The 15,822-nt window shown below is 36.2% G+C and overlaps 1 protein-coding gene across 2 annotated transcripts in view; it reads left to right on the plus strand.

The window, feature by feature from the left end:
- The window catches only part of ptprn2 (protein tyrosine phosphatase receptor type N2), a 324,963-nt gene that overhangs the window by 123,216 nt on the left and 185,925 nt on the right, over positions 1-15,822 (plus strand). For both annotated transcript variants that reach the window (XM_088643833.1, XM_088643832.1), the window contains exon 11: positions 6,300-6,379. In XM_088643833.1, the coding sequence (XP_088499959.1) occupies positions 6,300-6,379 (80 nt within the window). The remainder of the gene's footprint in view (positions 1-6,299; positions 6,380-15,822) is intronic.

Raw genomic sequence — 15,822 nt, forward strand, 5'->3', positions numbered from 1 at the left:
CAGTGTCTTTTTTAAAGACATTCACACTTTTTGTATATTGTGAGCATTATGTTTTGTCTTACAGAAAAATATTTTTACTTTATGCTGGAAATAAATAGTGAGAAGTAATTATATATACTGTATATGCATACCTATTAAGTATCACTATTATTGAAATTAGCACTACTGAGTAGCTGTAAAACAAGCTTTCTGTAATTGGCATCAAGTTAAGGAATAGTAAAACCTTAGATGTAAAAACAATGAAGTATGTTAATCAATGTTAAATATCAGTGATACTCTATAATTGCAAAATTACTACTTACTGTATGATCACGTGTGATGTCTGCACCAAACAGAATTTCAGTTGGGACCCATCGTCATAATTTTCTCTGTCATGTAAAAAGCATCTCTTTTAATTACTCTGTACATCTTAACATTTCATATACATTTTAAGTTGTCAGTAATTTCTCTGTGCTGTGATGTACAGTAGGTTTATCTTGCTTGCAAAGGGCAAAATGTAAAGGTATCATTATGTTTTGTCAGTATATTTATAAATGCACTATTTCTTATGGTAATTTTTTGCTTTTATTTCTTATGATTGGATAAATCTGAGATTTAATTTCTGGATTTAAGCTATTTCAAGTTGGCAAAATTAAACCTTTCTAACCATCTGTTTTTTAAGATGTGAACTATAAAATGTTAGGAGTTTGGCATAAAAACACAAGAATCATTTTCAAAGTTTATTACATAATACCCTGGTAGTGTTTTGTTTGGCATGTTTTGTTTATTTTTATAAAGATCTAATATGGGTTATGAAACAGTACATTTTCAGCATAAAAAATGTGACTGTTTTGCTAATCAGACACGTTATAGGATTATTGTTAAAATATTAATAATGAATTGAATAATCTTCAAGCTCAGTCTATAATGAATTTTATTTCTCAGAATGTTGCCTCCTTGCAGGAATAATGACTACAGATATAAAAAATTCAATATAATCTCTCCTTAAATTGAAGAAGTATAATACCAAACATTTTGTAAGTTATAATAATAAATAATTTGTAAGTTACTGTAAGCAGTGTTGTTAAGTAGCAGTATCAAGCTTACAGTACAGTATATACCACACTGTATCGGATCTTTTTCTCTCTTAAACATATTTTTCAAACATGCTGAAAAGAAAAGAAAGGGAAGCACAACGTTTCAGCTGTGGAGCCTTCTTCGGGTGTGAGAACTCTCGACTTCGCACCACCTGAATGCCCACTCTGCCTCCCCTGCTCCCACCTTCTCTACAGTCCTGCCTTTTGTCCTCCTATGCTATATCAGCTGCTGACTTCTCTTTCTCACACCCAAAGAAGACTCCACAGCCGAAACGTTGTGCTTCCTTTCGTCTGTTTTCAGCATGGAATAAACCTTTACTTGTTCCCTTGCAGCCTACGCATGCTGACGCAGCTACCTACAGTCCTTGAACTTTTTGAAACATTATGGCTTTTGCAGCACATTATTGTTTTCTCATGTATGGATTTTATTTTTCATGCGTATGTGTAATTTTCTTGCGATTCTAGGAAACACATAACTTTGCATGCAAACAAATTATTGACAAGTAGCCCCATGGAGTAGTAGCAGGAATTCTTTATTAATGACATTGAACTCTCCCTGAACTCCCTTCCACCCCCACCCCCCCCGAAAATGTTAGATTTACCCTGTGGGTTTCTGGGCTGATTTCAGACGGCGTGGGAGTGCATTGAAAGTATTAAGTCATAATGATATGGAGATTTAAAGGCATTCTTCACAAAGTGAAAGTTTCATCTCTGTAATTATTTTGTAACATGCAGTGCAGTGGCAGCTATCATGAACACACAAAAGAAGACTTTATTATATACACAGCACACACATTTATGCTGTATACAGTATTAGCAAAGATGTTTGCTGCTTAGTTTGTCAAAGGCTTCTTGACAGGCAGTGAGTGTTGTACTGCAGTACTGTACTGTACAGTTTCTTTAAGCTGGTGTGTCTATTCATGGTTCAGAGTTCAGACCTGGTTGAGAGTTTCAGGCAGTGAAGATTACAATCAGCCATTGAAGATTAAATGTTTATTGTCTTTCAAACAAAGTCGATGTGCTCTGCTTGCCTTTAAGCTTTTACTGCTCGATCCCCGTGTTTCTCTGGCCTCCATTAGTCCTGCATTATCAGTATTTGCCTAATGTCATGGCATCATGAAGAAACATGAACACCTACCCCTGTCATGTGCCTTGACTTGGGCCAAAGCAGAAGCAGCTATGAGAAGGAAAGAATTTCCTTCCTGTGCTGTGCCTGTTCCGTGACTGTGGTTTATTCAAAGCCATGAAACTTGATTTTTCATAGGAAGTATGAGCTCCTTTCTTGAACCAAACGTTTAACGGTGACATTTTTAACATGATGCGTTAAAGGTGAATACAACAGAGTCTTAGAATTCATTTTAATGTACCTAATTGTCTATACAGTACCTTTAAAAAAGGATTGCGGCAACTTGATGCATGAACGCTTTCAATTTGAAAGTACTGGTGTCTTAAATGATAATCACTAGCTTTGAGGACATTTCCCCCATGTCAGTACGTCCTGGATGTGAAATAAGCCGTGCAGTTTGTTTTACATAACTTTGCATTGCATGTTGTTTTATGCTGTAATAAGACAATGGGTTACAAACAAGTGCAGGATAATTTGGACAAGCTAGCTCTTTTGGTACTAGAAACTAAGGTATAAGGTTTAAAGACATTCTTTTAAGGTCTAAAATCTATCCAAATATTTGTTTCCCACCTTATATTTAAAATTTGTTTTTGCTTTCTGCATATGATATTTCTGCACTGTATTAAGTGCTATCAGCTGGGTGTTTGCCCAGTCTTGTTGTGTGTTTTAAAGCTGCTGCTTTGATATTAATCATTCGCTTTTGATTACATTTGCCAGTGCTACCAGTTTACTCATTATATAGTACCAGAATCTAAATATACTGTCAATTATGATCATCAGTGGTCCTAATCCAGATCCCGTGGCGCTCCAACAATAGTTTAGCACCATAATATCAGAATGGTTCTTGTAAGTCTTCTCCCGCATGACATGAAGTGTTGGATTTTGTATGTCTCCTTAATATTTTCATTAATCGATTTACCTCTGACTCTCCTTATTCATCTAATTTCCTGTTGAGAAGCCTCTCTTTATCTCTCAGTCTATTTTGCTTATGTCTATGATGCCTGTGATGTTCATGGAACTGAGAGTACTGTATAAAAATCTGGAACTTTTATGGAGTGTAGGGTTAAGGAAAGTACTGATTGCTCCTCTCAAATGTCGAATTAAAGAAAAATAAAATCCATACAGCACAGTTCAATGCTCAGCCAGTATTTCTGCAAATACTGTAATAATTCATTACTTGCAAGGCTTACCTCTATGCAGGTATGTAAGTATGCAACTGTAGGAAAAGGGAGATGTTTGCATAAACCAAGTTTAAAGACATACTGTATTGTAGGTTTTTGGAGTTTAATGTGTTTGACGCTGAACCCCATCAAGTTTTGCTTATTAAGTGCATTTTGGTATCATTGATGACCACCAGGTGGAGCAATAAACTCAGACAGTGGCCTCTTATGACGCTGAGGGTGAGGATGAAAAAAGCATATAGAACGGAGGCAAAACAATTTTTATTTGCTTGTTAGAAAAAAGTATGTTTTACTGTATATGTTTTGTGACAAGGAAAAACGAAGAAATTTAACAAGAAACGACCCAAGATGTTGAAATGGTATACTACAGTATATGATTCATATTTTGATAGAATGGCTGTAGAGCGTTTAAAACATACAAAGATTCAAGAACGCAAGAACGATTTGAGAAATAAGTATTGAATGGTATATTCTAGGGCATTAGGTACTCACAGTGACTGATTTTCTTCAAATACTAATATAGTAGTTTGGCAGGTTGATGTATCCCTCAATTGAAGCAGTGAAGCCATAAATCCACTTCTGAAAGGGAAAAGAAGACAAATCACCTGGATGAAAGAGTGGGGCTCAAATCACTGCAGGGTTTCTCCACATTTTCAGAAACAGAAAGGACAAACCTTTCTCCTGGGTTATGTACTTCCTCCGACAAAAGCTACTGACTTACACAGCACTCCTCACTCTATTGTTCAACCTACTGTACCATGCCAGTAAACATTTCTAAAAATAACTAATTTAAAACGAACAAAACAGGACTGTCACTTTGTGGGCCTGGGCGATAAGAGCTAGTTATTCTTTTTAAATCCAAGACATTATTCACAATTTGGGGGTTTGAGGTGGTTCTGAGGACTCACTGGGGGGAAGAGATCTTAAGAGAAATAAAGCTTGGATGAGATCAAAACTTTACATCTGGGTGAGTTGGAATTTGAACACCAGAGTGTTCTGAATCAGTGAAGGCCTCTGCTCAGGGACAGGTTTGGACCATTTACTTTGTTGCTTATGCGGACTTTGTCACGGACGTCCAAAGGGACTAACCGTGGGGAGTAGGAGAGCGGAAAAAGACCCATATGCGTAGCGGCGAGACGGGAAAAAGGCCCGGGCTCATTAGTGCAAAGAGTTCAGGAATGCTGTATAGAAACCAATGCCCTCAGGGAGCGGACGTGCGGCGCCCTGGTGCTAGGCGGGTCTCAGGACATCCGAACGTCAATGCTAAGCCCAGACAGAGTGAAAGACCCGGAAATATATAGCCCAAGGGAAAGAGAGGGACAGGAAGGACAGCAGACTGGAAACTAGGGACAGGACAGAGAAGGAGCGCCCTCTGGCTGCAGAGGGCGTGACAGACTTTGGTTATGCCATTGCTATGACGGACTATGGCCAGGACTTCCAATGTGGTAATGCAAAGTTGGACATATGCCAATGGTGCTGGTGTGAAGTGTCTTCTGCTTGCTGAGCAACAGCGACATGTGCTGGAGAGTTTGCAGAGGATTATCGTTGAGAGCTGCACCAGTTCTCTGAGCACAGAGGTCAGACAAGCACAGCACTTCCATGGAATCAGCAGATGACTCTCTACAAAGAGCTCTTAGTTTTAAGAGTTGTGAGCATCGAGTTGCATTGTCACTGGCCTTGGCACAGGTTCGATTTTAAATCATCATACTGACCCTGGACAAAAGGAGACAAAAGAATTGATCCCTTTAGACAAAGCAATGGATTTTAACCTGAAATACAGTAAATTCTTAGTGGCAGATGAAAAGCTGACATGTGGGTTGTCATGTGATGTTACTCTATTATCTGTAAACATTTGTGGGAGAAAAATAAAAATAAGTTTTTTTGTAATTATTTTTTATATTTTGTAATAAGCTTCTTAACTGTCATCCTCAAGGGCCGCAGTCCGGCAAAATCCAGTTACAGTATAGGTCCCTTTAATTCGTTTTTTCTTTCTAGTTTTAATAAGCTTTTGTTGGTGGTAGTACAGAAATAAGGTGACCCACCTTGATGTTAAGTAGGTAATTGGTCCTTTATTTACTGTACATACTGTATAACATTTTTACAGCTATCTAACCTTTGCCAGACCATCCACTTTTAGAAATTGATTTCTCTTAGTGCTGGAGTCTCATCACAATTTTAAATGTTGTTCTACAAAATACAGAAAGTATGAAACAAATCTTCTTCAAATCAATTTTCAGAAATACTTCAATCCCTTAAACTATTGAGAGACAACAGTGCATTAGGTGGAACTTAGGGTGACTTAACAACAGTTGGCAACAGTTCTATAGATAGATATTAATCGTGGGATGTATGAACATCACATTGCTATGACTCGCTTCAGTTAGAAACAGAATGTCTAAAGAGCCTTCATTCTGCTCCCTGTTATTTTGTGAAGTTTAGCATTCACAGACACCTCTCTCAGACAATTTCTCTCTTATTAGAGCTCATCTCTGTGTTATAACTGTGCCTTGAGTGGTGAAATTGGCTTAAGGTCATTATGAAAAATATCATTTGTCTAAAAACAAAATAGTGATATGAATTATGGAATATATGCAAATTAAATCATGACCCTTTTCAATGTTTGAAGCACAAAATGTAAAGAGATTTTTAATTCTGCTTCACATTACATAGAATAATAGATTTACCATCCTGTAAAGAACGAGAGGTTGTTGTATATACTGTACCTTTCCTGGCAGCAAACCTTTTGCAGCATATGTGCTGTCAGAGGTTAAAAGCAGGTAAGGTTTTGAGGTACAGTATATTGCAAGTCTTTTATCTTTTCCATTTTGAAAAACAGACCACTACCATGAAAGACGTATCTTCAATTCAAACACAGCCTGTTCAGTCTCTTTCTTTTTTTCCCCAATGATCTTGCAGTGTGCTGGGCCCAGCTGTGACTTTCAAAGTGCGCTCTAACCCACAGAACATTTCGACGGCAGATGTGGCCAACATTGCAGGTAGGATTATTCTTCCAGTCTCACCTTTTCCCAACCCTTTTGAAGATATTTTAATGGCGCACATGGTTTGCAGAAAAACTATTTAATGCCAGAGAGGAATGGAGGGAATCCTCTGGCGACATGTGTAAAAACTGAAACAAGATGAATTAAATACAGGATGTATTCACATTTTATCAAATGTAATATTTCTTTGGCTTTAAAAAAAAACAACTAAAACCTTTTACGTGGTGCTGTATGTTGTGTTTTTTTATTTATGGTCTTATCTGGCAAAGAACACGAGAAGAGAAAGAGCATTATAGAAAGGCAGAAAACCTCTTGAAAGGTTTAGGAAAGAAAAAGACGAGAGAAAGGAGGGTTTAAGTTATTGCTTACAGTTGTTTCTTGCTTTATTTACACCAAAGCCTACCCACTGGGAATTCAGCAGCAGTAAGGGCAGATAGGGGGGCACATTGTTGTAGTCAGCGATTTTTTTTCCTAAAGTGAAAGCTGTAATCTTGCGTTAACTCTTTTCTCATTCAGGGTAAGGTTAGGTTTTTCCGAATCCTGTTTACTTTCCAATTCTGCCTACCATGTTAACTGAAAACCCTGTCCTATTCTCTATTATGTGCACTTTAGTATACACTAACCTCCCAAAAAATAATGGAAGGTACTGTAGGTGGTGCTTAGATGCTCCATGTGAAAGGACTATCATATTGGTCTTCGTTTGGAGAGGAAAAAACATTTTAACCACCACTGATACAATCCAACATAGCAATTTAGCTACCCCCTACAATGCATGAAAATGATAAAATAGGCATTTTCAATTCCTTTCAGAAAAGTGAAACATTTTCAGAACGAAACCATTCATCTTGCCAACTTGGGTGTTTTATTTTCTCAATATCTGTATGTAAATTGCCATATTTATTATCTCTCAGGACAAATTGATAGAATACAGAGCCACAGACATTCTTGAATCTTCCCTCCTTAGGTTGATTGTTCAGACAGTCCTTGATCATGTCTTTTAATGAATTATTTTCCCTAGATTGTACATTATTATATAATCTAGAAGATTATATTTTCATTAGGTTTGAAAGGTAAGATGTGCACATGCTTCATGTGTAAGTAATTTTGAAATAAAGGCTTACATACTGGTTTGATCAAACATCTAAGGAGCAGGGGTCCCAAGACATGTACAGTAGAAAAAAACACAGGATCTGTTGTGAATTCTGGTTTCCAGCCAACCTCTGCACTAGATGGCCTGAAACAGTAAGACTGCTTTGGAAATGTCTGATGATAGAACAGTTCTCAGTACAGAAAAAAGTGCAGCTCATCTCCAGGCATTGTCTGACCCCAGATCAGCAGAAGAGTCAGATACCCTAAAGAATGCCCCCTGCCACATCGTGATACCCAAACTAGCATTTTATCACATAAAATCAAATGTCAACACGAGACAGCAACAAAAATATTATTTAAACAATCAATTATTTTGTAATTAGCATTTTTGTTTTATGGGTTTATACTTGGATATTATTACCAGTTTATTTTTTTAAATCCTTTATGTTGGTATCTATAAAACTTCTTAGTTCTAGAGCATGAAAGGATGTGAGGATCATGTACCGAGTTTTATATAAATTTTTATTCGTTTCTGGGAGTTTTTGTTTCGAAAGTGGAGAGGGGGAGCAGATGTAGTGATTCGGACACTGTAATCTTTAAACATTTTTTTCATTGATTTATTCATGCTTTATAACAAAGTTGCTGAAAATAAATGTACTTTTCTACAGTAATGCAAATTTTGATACTCTTTGCAAGCCGCTGTCAAGTAAATTAAAACCTTTTGGTTCCTTGCATACTGTATACTGTATCTCTATTATTTATGAAAGCTTTTGCATTTTTGCTTTTTGAACACCAATATTGGGTATATACCTGGCAACAATGAGCCCAAATGGAAACATTTCAGTTTTATTAATGGTTAGTACCCTTGCTTTAAGCCTGAAAATAAATAGTGTGTTTGTTGCTTTTAAAGTGATAAAGGTAAGGTAAATTTGGGATGAATTCATGGAACTTAAAGTGCTTGAACACCCACATCCCGATAACCAGGAGGAATTTGTTCATTTCCTGCCAGTAAACTACAATAAACAAACATTCTGTGTGCAGTTCACTGCATCTATGACCTGTATTGCTACTGTATGTTTACTTGCAGAGGTATTGTAAGTGGCAAAAGACATTGTCCTCTATGGCATAATAATGCACTGTCCCTATTCTAGTGATTATTAAAGCTCAGGCTGCATACTGTCGGTTTGAAACTGGTATCACAATGTTTACTTTATTGCTGGAAAAGGGTTTACTGAAAACAATTACTGTAAGAACTTGTTTATTTTATGAGAAATGTATTTTGAACTGCTGTAAATACTGTAAATAAAGACAAACTGAATAATATACCCTAGAATGTCTCAGACAAAAAAATACAAGAATTCAGGGATTCATCACTAGCTTATCCCTAAGGAAGCCAGAAAAAAATATATATTTAATTGTCCCTCATTTGGCTGTTAAAAGCTGTGTAGCGGGTTTTCATGAAAAAGCATGCAGTGCATTTGCTTGTCTGTTTATTAGCTCGTAAGATTTTATATATTAAAAATACATTTACAAAAGTGTCATGTTTATCTCACCTTTACTAGCAATTATATTAAAAACCAAAGGATATCTAAATAGAATTTCTTACCTTTCCCAAAAAGCTGAGAAAGATAGGCATTCACTTTTCTGAGCTATTTTTAAATCTACAGCAGCTCATACCATGAATAAGAAAAATAACTGGGAGGTCCACATTTGTGGAGGCTTGATAACAATTACCTTTGATAGCTGTTCAGCCAGAAAACCTGGTAACAAAAGCCTGTTCTGAAGAGAATTCTTTAGGGGTGAGAAAAAAGGAAATAAATTAATTGCTCCATAACAAAATATTGGAATGTTTATTGAAATCATTTTCTATGCACTGGGATTGTAATGAGCGAAGGTGTTGATGAAATGCGAGATAAAACTGCCAATTTAATGCTAAACTATGTAATTAAGCAGCTCTGTGCTGTGTATACTGTACATGTGAAAGTTTAGGATTTCTTTCCTTTATTGAAAGCATGCACTTTGGAATAACATACTGTATGGGGGATTCAAAGGCAGGTCTAGCTGGTGAAAGGCTCTATAAAAACATATTTCAAGTTTGATTTTTCCTTAAAAGTTGTATATATTGTGATTATTAGGAGGAGTAGTAGTCATTTTAAACTGTGTCACTTGAGACAGATTTTTTAAATAAGTTGACCTTTTTTCCCATCATGAAGCTGAGCTATTACAAAACATTTCCATTTCATTGTCACAGTGCCTTCCCATTTTTGCTATTTTAATGTAAGCATAACATGCTTTTAAAATATACATCTGGATAATAAATTAAAATTTAAATTAAATTAAATGTAAATGGGCTAAATCATGAAGACACTCTGCTTTACTTTTCGAGAGACCTTTTATGTACTGTACTGTAAGGTGTACATTATATTATGTGTACTATTTGGTAAACATACTGTATGTTTTACTGTATTCGTCTGCAAAGTTAAAAACCTTAATAAAGCTTTCTTAATGTATGCTTCCGAAAGCTTAAATCAAGTAAATCAGATTGGTTTGTTTATCGCAAGATGGAATCTATATTGATCTACAGTATATACGTAGCTGAAAAGCAGTGAGTATATTGTACAACCATGCCCAGTTTCATAGATATATTGCAGTACTGTATGTGTCAAAAGCTTTTAGAGGTTTAAGGTTTAAGTACTTGGGTGTTCTTAAACTTTTTATTATAAAATATTTTTTAAGCACAAGACACAATTTTAATTATTCTTGTAATTAAACTTTAATCACCTGGCAGCAGTTTCCTAATTTTCATAATTCTAGTTTGAACATGTTTTAGAGATTAATTTTACCCCAGTTTGAGTTTACTTTTCTTTGTGTCCGACAGTGTGTCAGAAAAACAGTAATAAAAATATGTGCCTTCTGTAAAAGTAAATAATAATAATTAGCTTTGTTGAGCTTAGTTAACTCATAGGTAAAATGAGGAGGAATTTAAGGCTCAAAGTGCCAATTGTCCTCTTGTTTCTGAAATAGAATAATGTTGTTGTTTTGTTCAGTGAACATATGTCTCCGTGCAAAATCAACCTCAGTGTTCTGTGTCGTTTTCTAAACCTGGTTCTGCTGAGAGCATAATGGCAATTGTCAGCAATCAGTCATACTTTATCAAAGCAGCTCTGCACCCTTTGTATGAACTTGCAGTAATCTGTCATTTACTCATCAGCTGCAGTAAGGTAGAAAAACAAAGCCAAATAAATTATGCCTGCTGAAGAAGTTTTGATTTAAATGTGATGCAAACATGGTAATACAAACCAATGTTTGTCAACAAACAACATTTACAATGGGACTATCTTTATTTACAGAGGCATCTCATTCAAAATTGTTCAGATATTTTTGGTTTATTGCGTACAGAGGTTTAACATGAATATCATTTGGAGATTATTTCTCAGTAAGCTTCCCTGGTTGTGCCTCGTTTCTACAAGACTATGACAGACGTCTGGAACAAGAAGTCATGTCAGCTATGTAGCACTTTTACTCTTGTTTAATATTGTCAAGCATCAAACACTTTATTTCACTATAAACATAATTTAATAATCTGAAAGTATATGGAATATGAAAGAGTTGTGATAAAAATACATTGTTTTTTTTGTCTTGTTGGTCATTTGTAAATTGTTTAATCTATATCACGGTTAAAAGAAAAGATAAAAAAGTTTTTAAACATTATGGCAAAGGTCCCTTATGTTTTAGAGTTATCAGCCTTGTTTTTTAATGTTATTGTCAGCACTAATATCCTGGACTGATTAGTATTCGTCAGGATTCACGCTGTGATGAATTATCAGAGTACAAATACATAAAATATGAGTCTTCACTAAAAACAAATTCCTGTGCCACACAGGAGTCCAGCAACCAGAGCTCACGTTAGCTAAATGAAATCTATTAGCTTTTAGCCTTTTAGCCTCAAGTACTCACTTGCTGTAAATGATGTAGTCAGTGTGAATTTAGGGGCTGGTGCTGCTTGATCATAGAAAGCACATTAGTCAAAGGAATTACTCACACAGATTTATGCAATATTCAGTCTGTGGTCGTGTTCTTGGGGGCAGTCTTTGGCTGACACAAATAGCAAAAAATACAGATGACATCTGCTCTGCCCATCTGACACATTTTAGCAACCCAGGCAAGGTTTTGCCTTGTTTTGGTCAAATAAGATCACACCAATCTTGAATTTGCACCTATCATACAAAATTCCAGACATGTTTGCATTTTTTTTTCAAAATAAAAGAAACCTTCCTTTTTCCAAAAAAAACCCCAACTAAAATTAGATCCAAATATGCGTGGCCTGTGTTATTCAAGTAACTGTTCTTTTCTAACGGTGGTAAAACTGCAAGACAGGAATTGAAAAATGTTGGAGATTTGCAGAACATCTCCAAGAAATGCAAAAAAAAAGATTTAAAAAAGATCCAAAAGGAGGAAAAACAACTTTATGACAGTAACATAACAATAGAAAGTCTGTAGTGAGTTTGTTTTCTTGATGATTTACGTCAATGAAATACATGTTAGCATCTCCACAAATTTCTGCTTTATCTTTCAGGCTTTTAGCTGCACTTATCAAAGAGAGGGTTGGGCTTGTTGTTTTATGTGATTATTTTTTTTAATCCTTTAAACAGTGCTGGTGCTGAAAAGATTTTCTTTCTTCAATTTGAGAAGAGACTAATCAATTAATGAAGAACAGTACCTCGGGGACTAACAGATTTTGCCTCTGTGGTTGAAATATTGTAACTAACCATCAGAATGTTCCAAACATTAAATCACAGGGGGTCATGAGTTGTTTTGTCTTTCTATGATGTTTTCATAGCTTTTGACTTGTGGTTTAAAGTTTTTTGAGCTGCAGATGTCCTTTGGTGTACAGTACATACTGTAGTTTCACTTAATGTCACTGCCAGAAGCATGAACTCATCTGTGCCCTTAAGTGCTGGAAAATGCAATGAATGCATTTTGGAAATACTGGATGTTCTCCATGTCAGTCATCACGTAATGTTTTTTTACTCAGTGTTTTTCCAAATGACAAATCACAAGTAAATTAAATTGGAGCTGTATTAAATGTTTACAACCGCGAACGTGCATGGTAAAGAAATTCGTGATGAATGTACCAAGTGAATGTTTAAACAGTTTCTGCAGACGACATCACTGTCATCAATGCGAAATTAAATACAATAAATGGGTTTCCCTTCCTCTTCAAGATCATTTACACAATATAAACAGATTCGACCTTTTTGAAGAGGGATTTGCATTTATAGGTGCAATCATTATTTTTATTTTAATAATTACTGTATGTACAGTCTTTTCTAAAATTTAGATTTCTCATACTTTATGTTGGATGCCTTTTCTAGACTTGTATTATTGTATTATTTTGTTCATCAGATGGTGGCTAACATTAATTTAAATAAAGCAAATTGAGAATAAATGTTAAATTGAATTCTAAAAAAATACAAATTTGAATATCATTTTTAATCATGCAAAAAAAATACTTCTACATATACTGTAGATCAAAGATGATCTTTTGTGCAACATTGAATGACAAATTAGGAGAGGACGAAGAGTCCATTTAATTGAAAATGATGCTATACCTGGAATGAACCTGAAGTGGCATTAAGTTCCTCTGAAACTGCTTGAACTGTGCAAATAACTTTTGTTTTTTAGGGTGAAATGCGAAATGCGGTTCCCTGTGGAAAAATATAAAGGGGTTGACATTTTAGTTCAGAAATAGACATGATAGGAAGGAGCAATCCTTGTGTGTCAGATTAAAGGCATTATGATATAAATGATACTCTTGCCTTTTTTTTTTGTGGGGAAGCAAATATTGTAGCAGCTCGCCCCTGGCGATGCACGGGTTGCCCCCGCCTTGTTCTGTTGTCAAAGTCCTCTATCTGTCTACCGTCCCCCCCCATCAACACTGCCTGTTTAAAGGGGGCAGCATGTAGGCACTTTGGGAAATTTGTGGTCCTATTCTGTCTCCCCTGCACCCATGGATTGTAAGGCACCGTGGGGGCAGAGAGGTCTGTTGTCGGAGATGTCAAGACAGTGGGCGGCAGGCTGATAACCCCTATTGTCTCCCCTTTCACACGGGGGGCAAGTGGGGCCTAAAGGCCACTTCCAATGGTGTGCTCTGGCCGTGAGAACGGAGCTCAGGCATTGTGAGGAAGGTCAGGGGCAAAGCCGTGGGCTTCACAATTAGCACTTGGAGCAGAGGCGGTGACATCTTCTGTTGCAGCCCTGTAAAAAAAAGAAGATCCTTGTAGCTCGGAATTGTCTTTAAAAAAAAAAATGCCGCAGGATTTACTGGGTAGCAAATGCTGGTTATTTCACACAATCAGTGCAGTTTGCCCATATTTCATCCCAATCGGAGCTTAGTGAACAAATTATCTAGGGTCATGTCAATCTATAATCACTTTTTTTTTTCCCAACTCCATGATTGGTATCATGGCATAGCGTGCTTACGGTTAAATGTTAATTATAATAATGCATTCAGGATTTTATTTTAAATTGTGTTTTGTACTTCTGATAAGGTACAAATGTGAAACAGTTTGTGACATACAGCTTGAGATCATTATGTGGGTTTTTCAGAAAGCCCTTTGCAGGGTGCTAGGTCTGTAGCAACTTTAAGCACTCAGCTTTCTTGGCATTCAAGGGTTGCAGATGTTACTGGCTAATGCTCATAGTTTTAGTTTTAGGCATTACTTCAGACTATACCAGGCTTTAAACTTTTTTTTTTCTCACGACTTGCTCCCAGTTTTACCTAGAAATCACAAGTGAGACCAGTGTTGTTCAATTTTTTACAGTACTTTGGGGAACTATTCCTGAAGCTCTTTTCCAAATCTTTATTGGCAAACGTCATTATACAGGTGATTATTCCTGTTTGGCAGTTGTTGTTTTTTTGTTTTTGTGGGGATGGGGGGTAGGTGGTTATTCTTCCTCTGCAGATTCTTTACGCAGAAAATCAATTCGTTTTTTTCCCATGATAACAGCTGTTTGATCACTGTGTCTTGGTGAGAGATATGGTGGCCTTGATCTGTCTCTTGACATGGAAGTAATGCAGGCTCCAAGAGGTCATTCACAGTTCACAAGCTGCAAAGACCTTTTTCTTCTTCCCAAATGTATTTTTAGCCAACAAAGCATGTTGAGGGTTAAAGAAATTGTGAACATGCAAATTTGTTAAGAATTAGAGATAAGCAGATTGAATATTTGTGACTGCCAGTAATGTATTTTTGTTCATTTGGAAATGCAATATATAAAGTGCATTAGCTCTGCTTGGTATGTTACACTGTCTTCAACTTGTGTCTTCAGTGCGCCCTCCATGCAGACTGTACTATAAACTATGACAAATGAAATTACTTCATATTATTGGCTCATTTATGTGCCGTGCAAAGTTGTGATGAAAACTGGCTCCTGCGACTTCTAATTACAAAAACATTGGCTGCAAGAGTCTTTTCCAGCTGAGCAGATTAGCATAGATCTCATACGCTGACAGCTTTGACCTTCACTCCAGCAAACACTTGTCAAAATGCCAAATGTAATTACCTGGCTCTTTAGGAAGAAGTAATGGGGTTTATCTACCTGCCTCTTCTTTGTCACTGACGAGAGGGGCTATAGAAATTTTTACCGGCAGGCATCCTTGGACATGCTGGGTACTCCTGTGATGCCAACAGGTATAGCTTTAAGTGGTATTTTGGGAACTGATGCAATTTAACAGGCTTCTTCAATGGTATAAATAAATCTGAAGAATGTTCATAAACTTCTTTATATAACGTATTTATATAACATGTGTGACACCCAGCACCCCTGTAATAGTTATGGGGGCTCTATTACATTATTCTTGTACCTTTTATTATTTTGCTGTGTTAATCATGAATCATATTGTTTGCTTTATGCTGTAGTAAAAGCGAAAATGTTTTCCATTTCCGTTGTTTTTGTCTTTATATATGGCATGCATGTCATTGTTTCCTGTTTGCTTACTTGGTAAGCAGTACTGTATAGATGAAGCAATGAGAGTGATCACCTGTTTCTTATGTTATTACTACTGCTGTAATCCAAAAGATATTCTTATCAATCGCAAGTTCAAAAATCACATTTTTCTCCCCTAACCCTCCAAAACCTTTCAGACAGCTGAAAAGCATGTAAAAATTCAGTAGTGAACAGGAAGAGGTACAGTATTAAAAGTCTGGATAGCCCTCTTTCTTTACACAATACATACACAATACAAGAGTTATTTTGAACGTAGATATACTGTATACAGTATGTACTGTACTGTATGTACTGTATATACATACTGTATACTTTTAGTACACAAATCTGTCAGTCCATCCATT

The sequence above is a fragment of the Lepisosteus platostomus genome, chromosome 8 (genome assembly GCF_059453375.1).
Source record: "Lepisosteus platostomus isolate fLepPlt1 chromosome 8, fLepPlt1.hap1, whole genome shotgun sequence".
NCBI classification, from domain to species: Eukaryota; Metazoa; Chordata; class Actinopteri; order Semionotiformes; family Lepisosteidae; genus Lepisosteus; species Lepisosteus platostomus.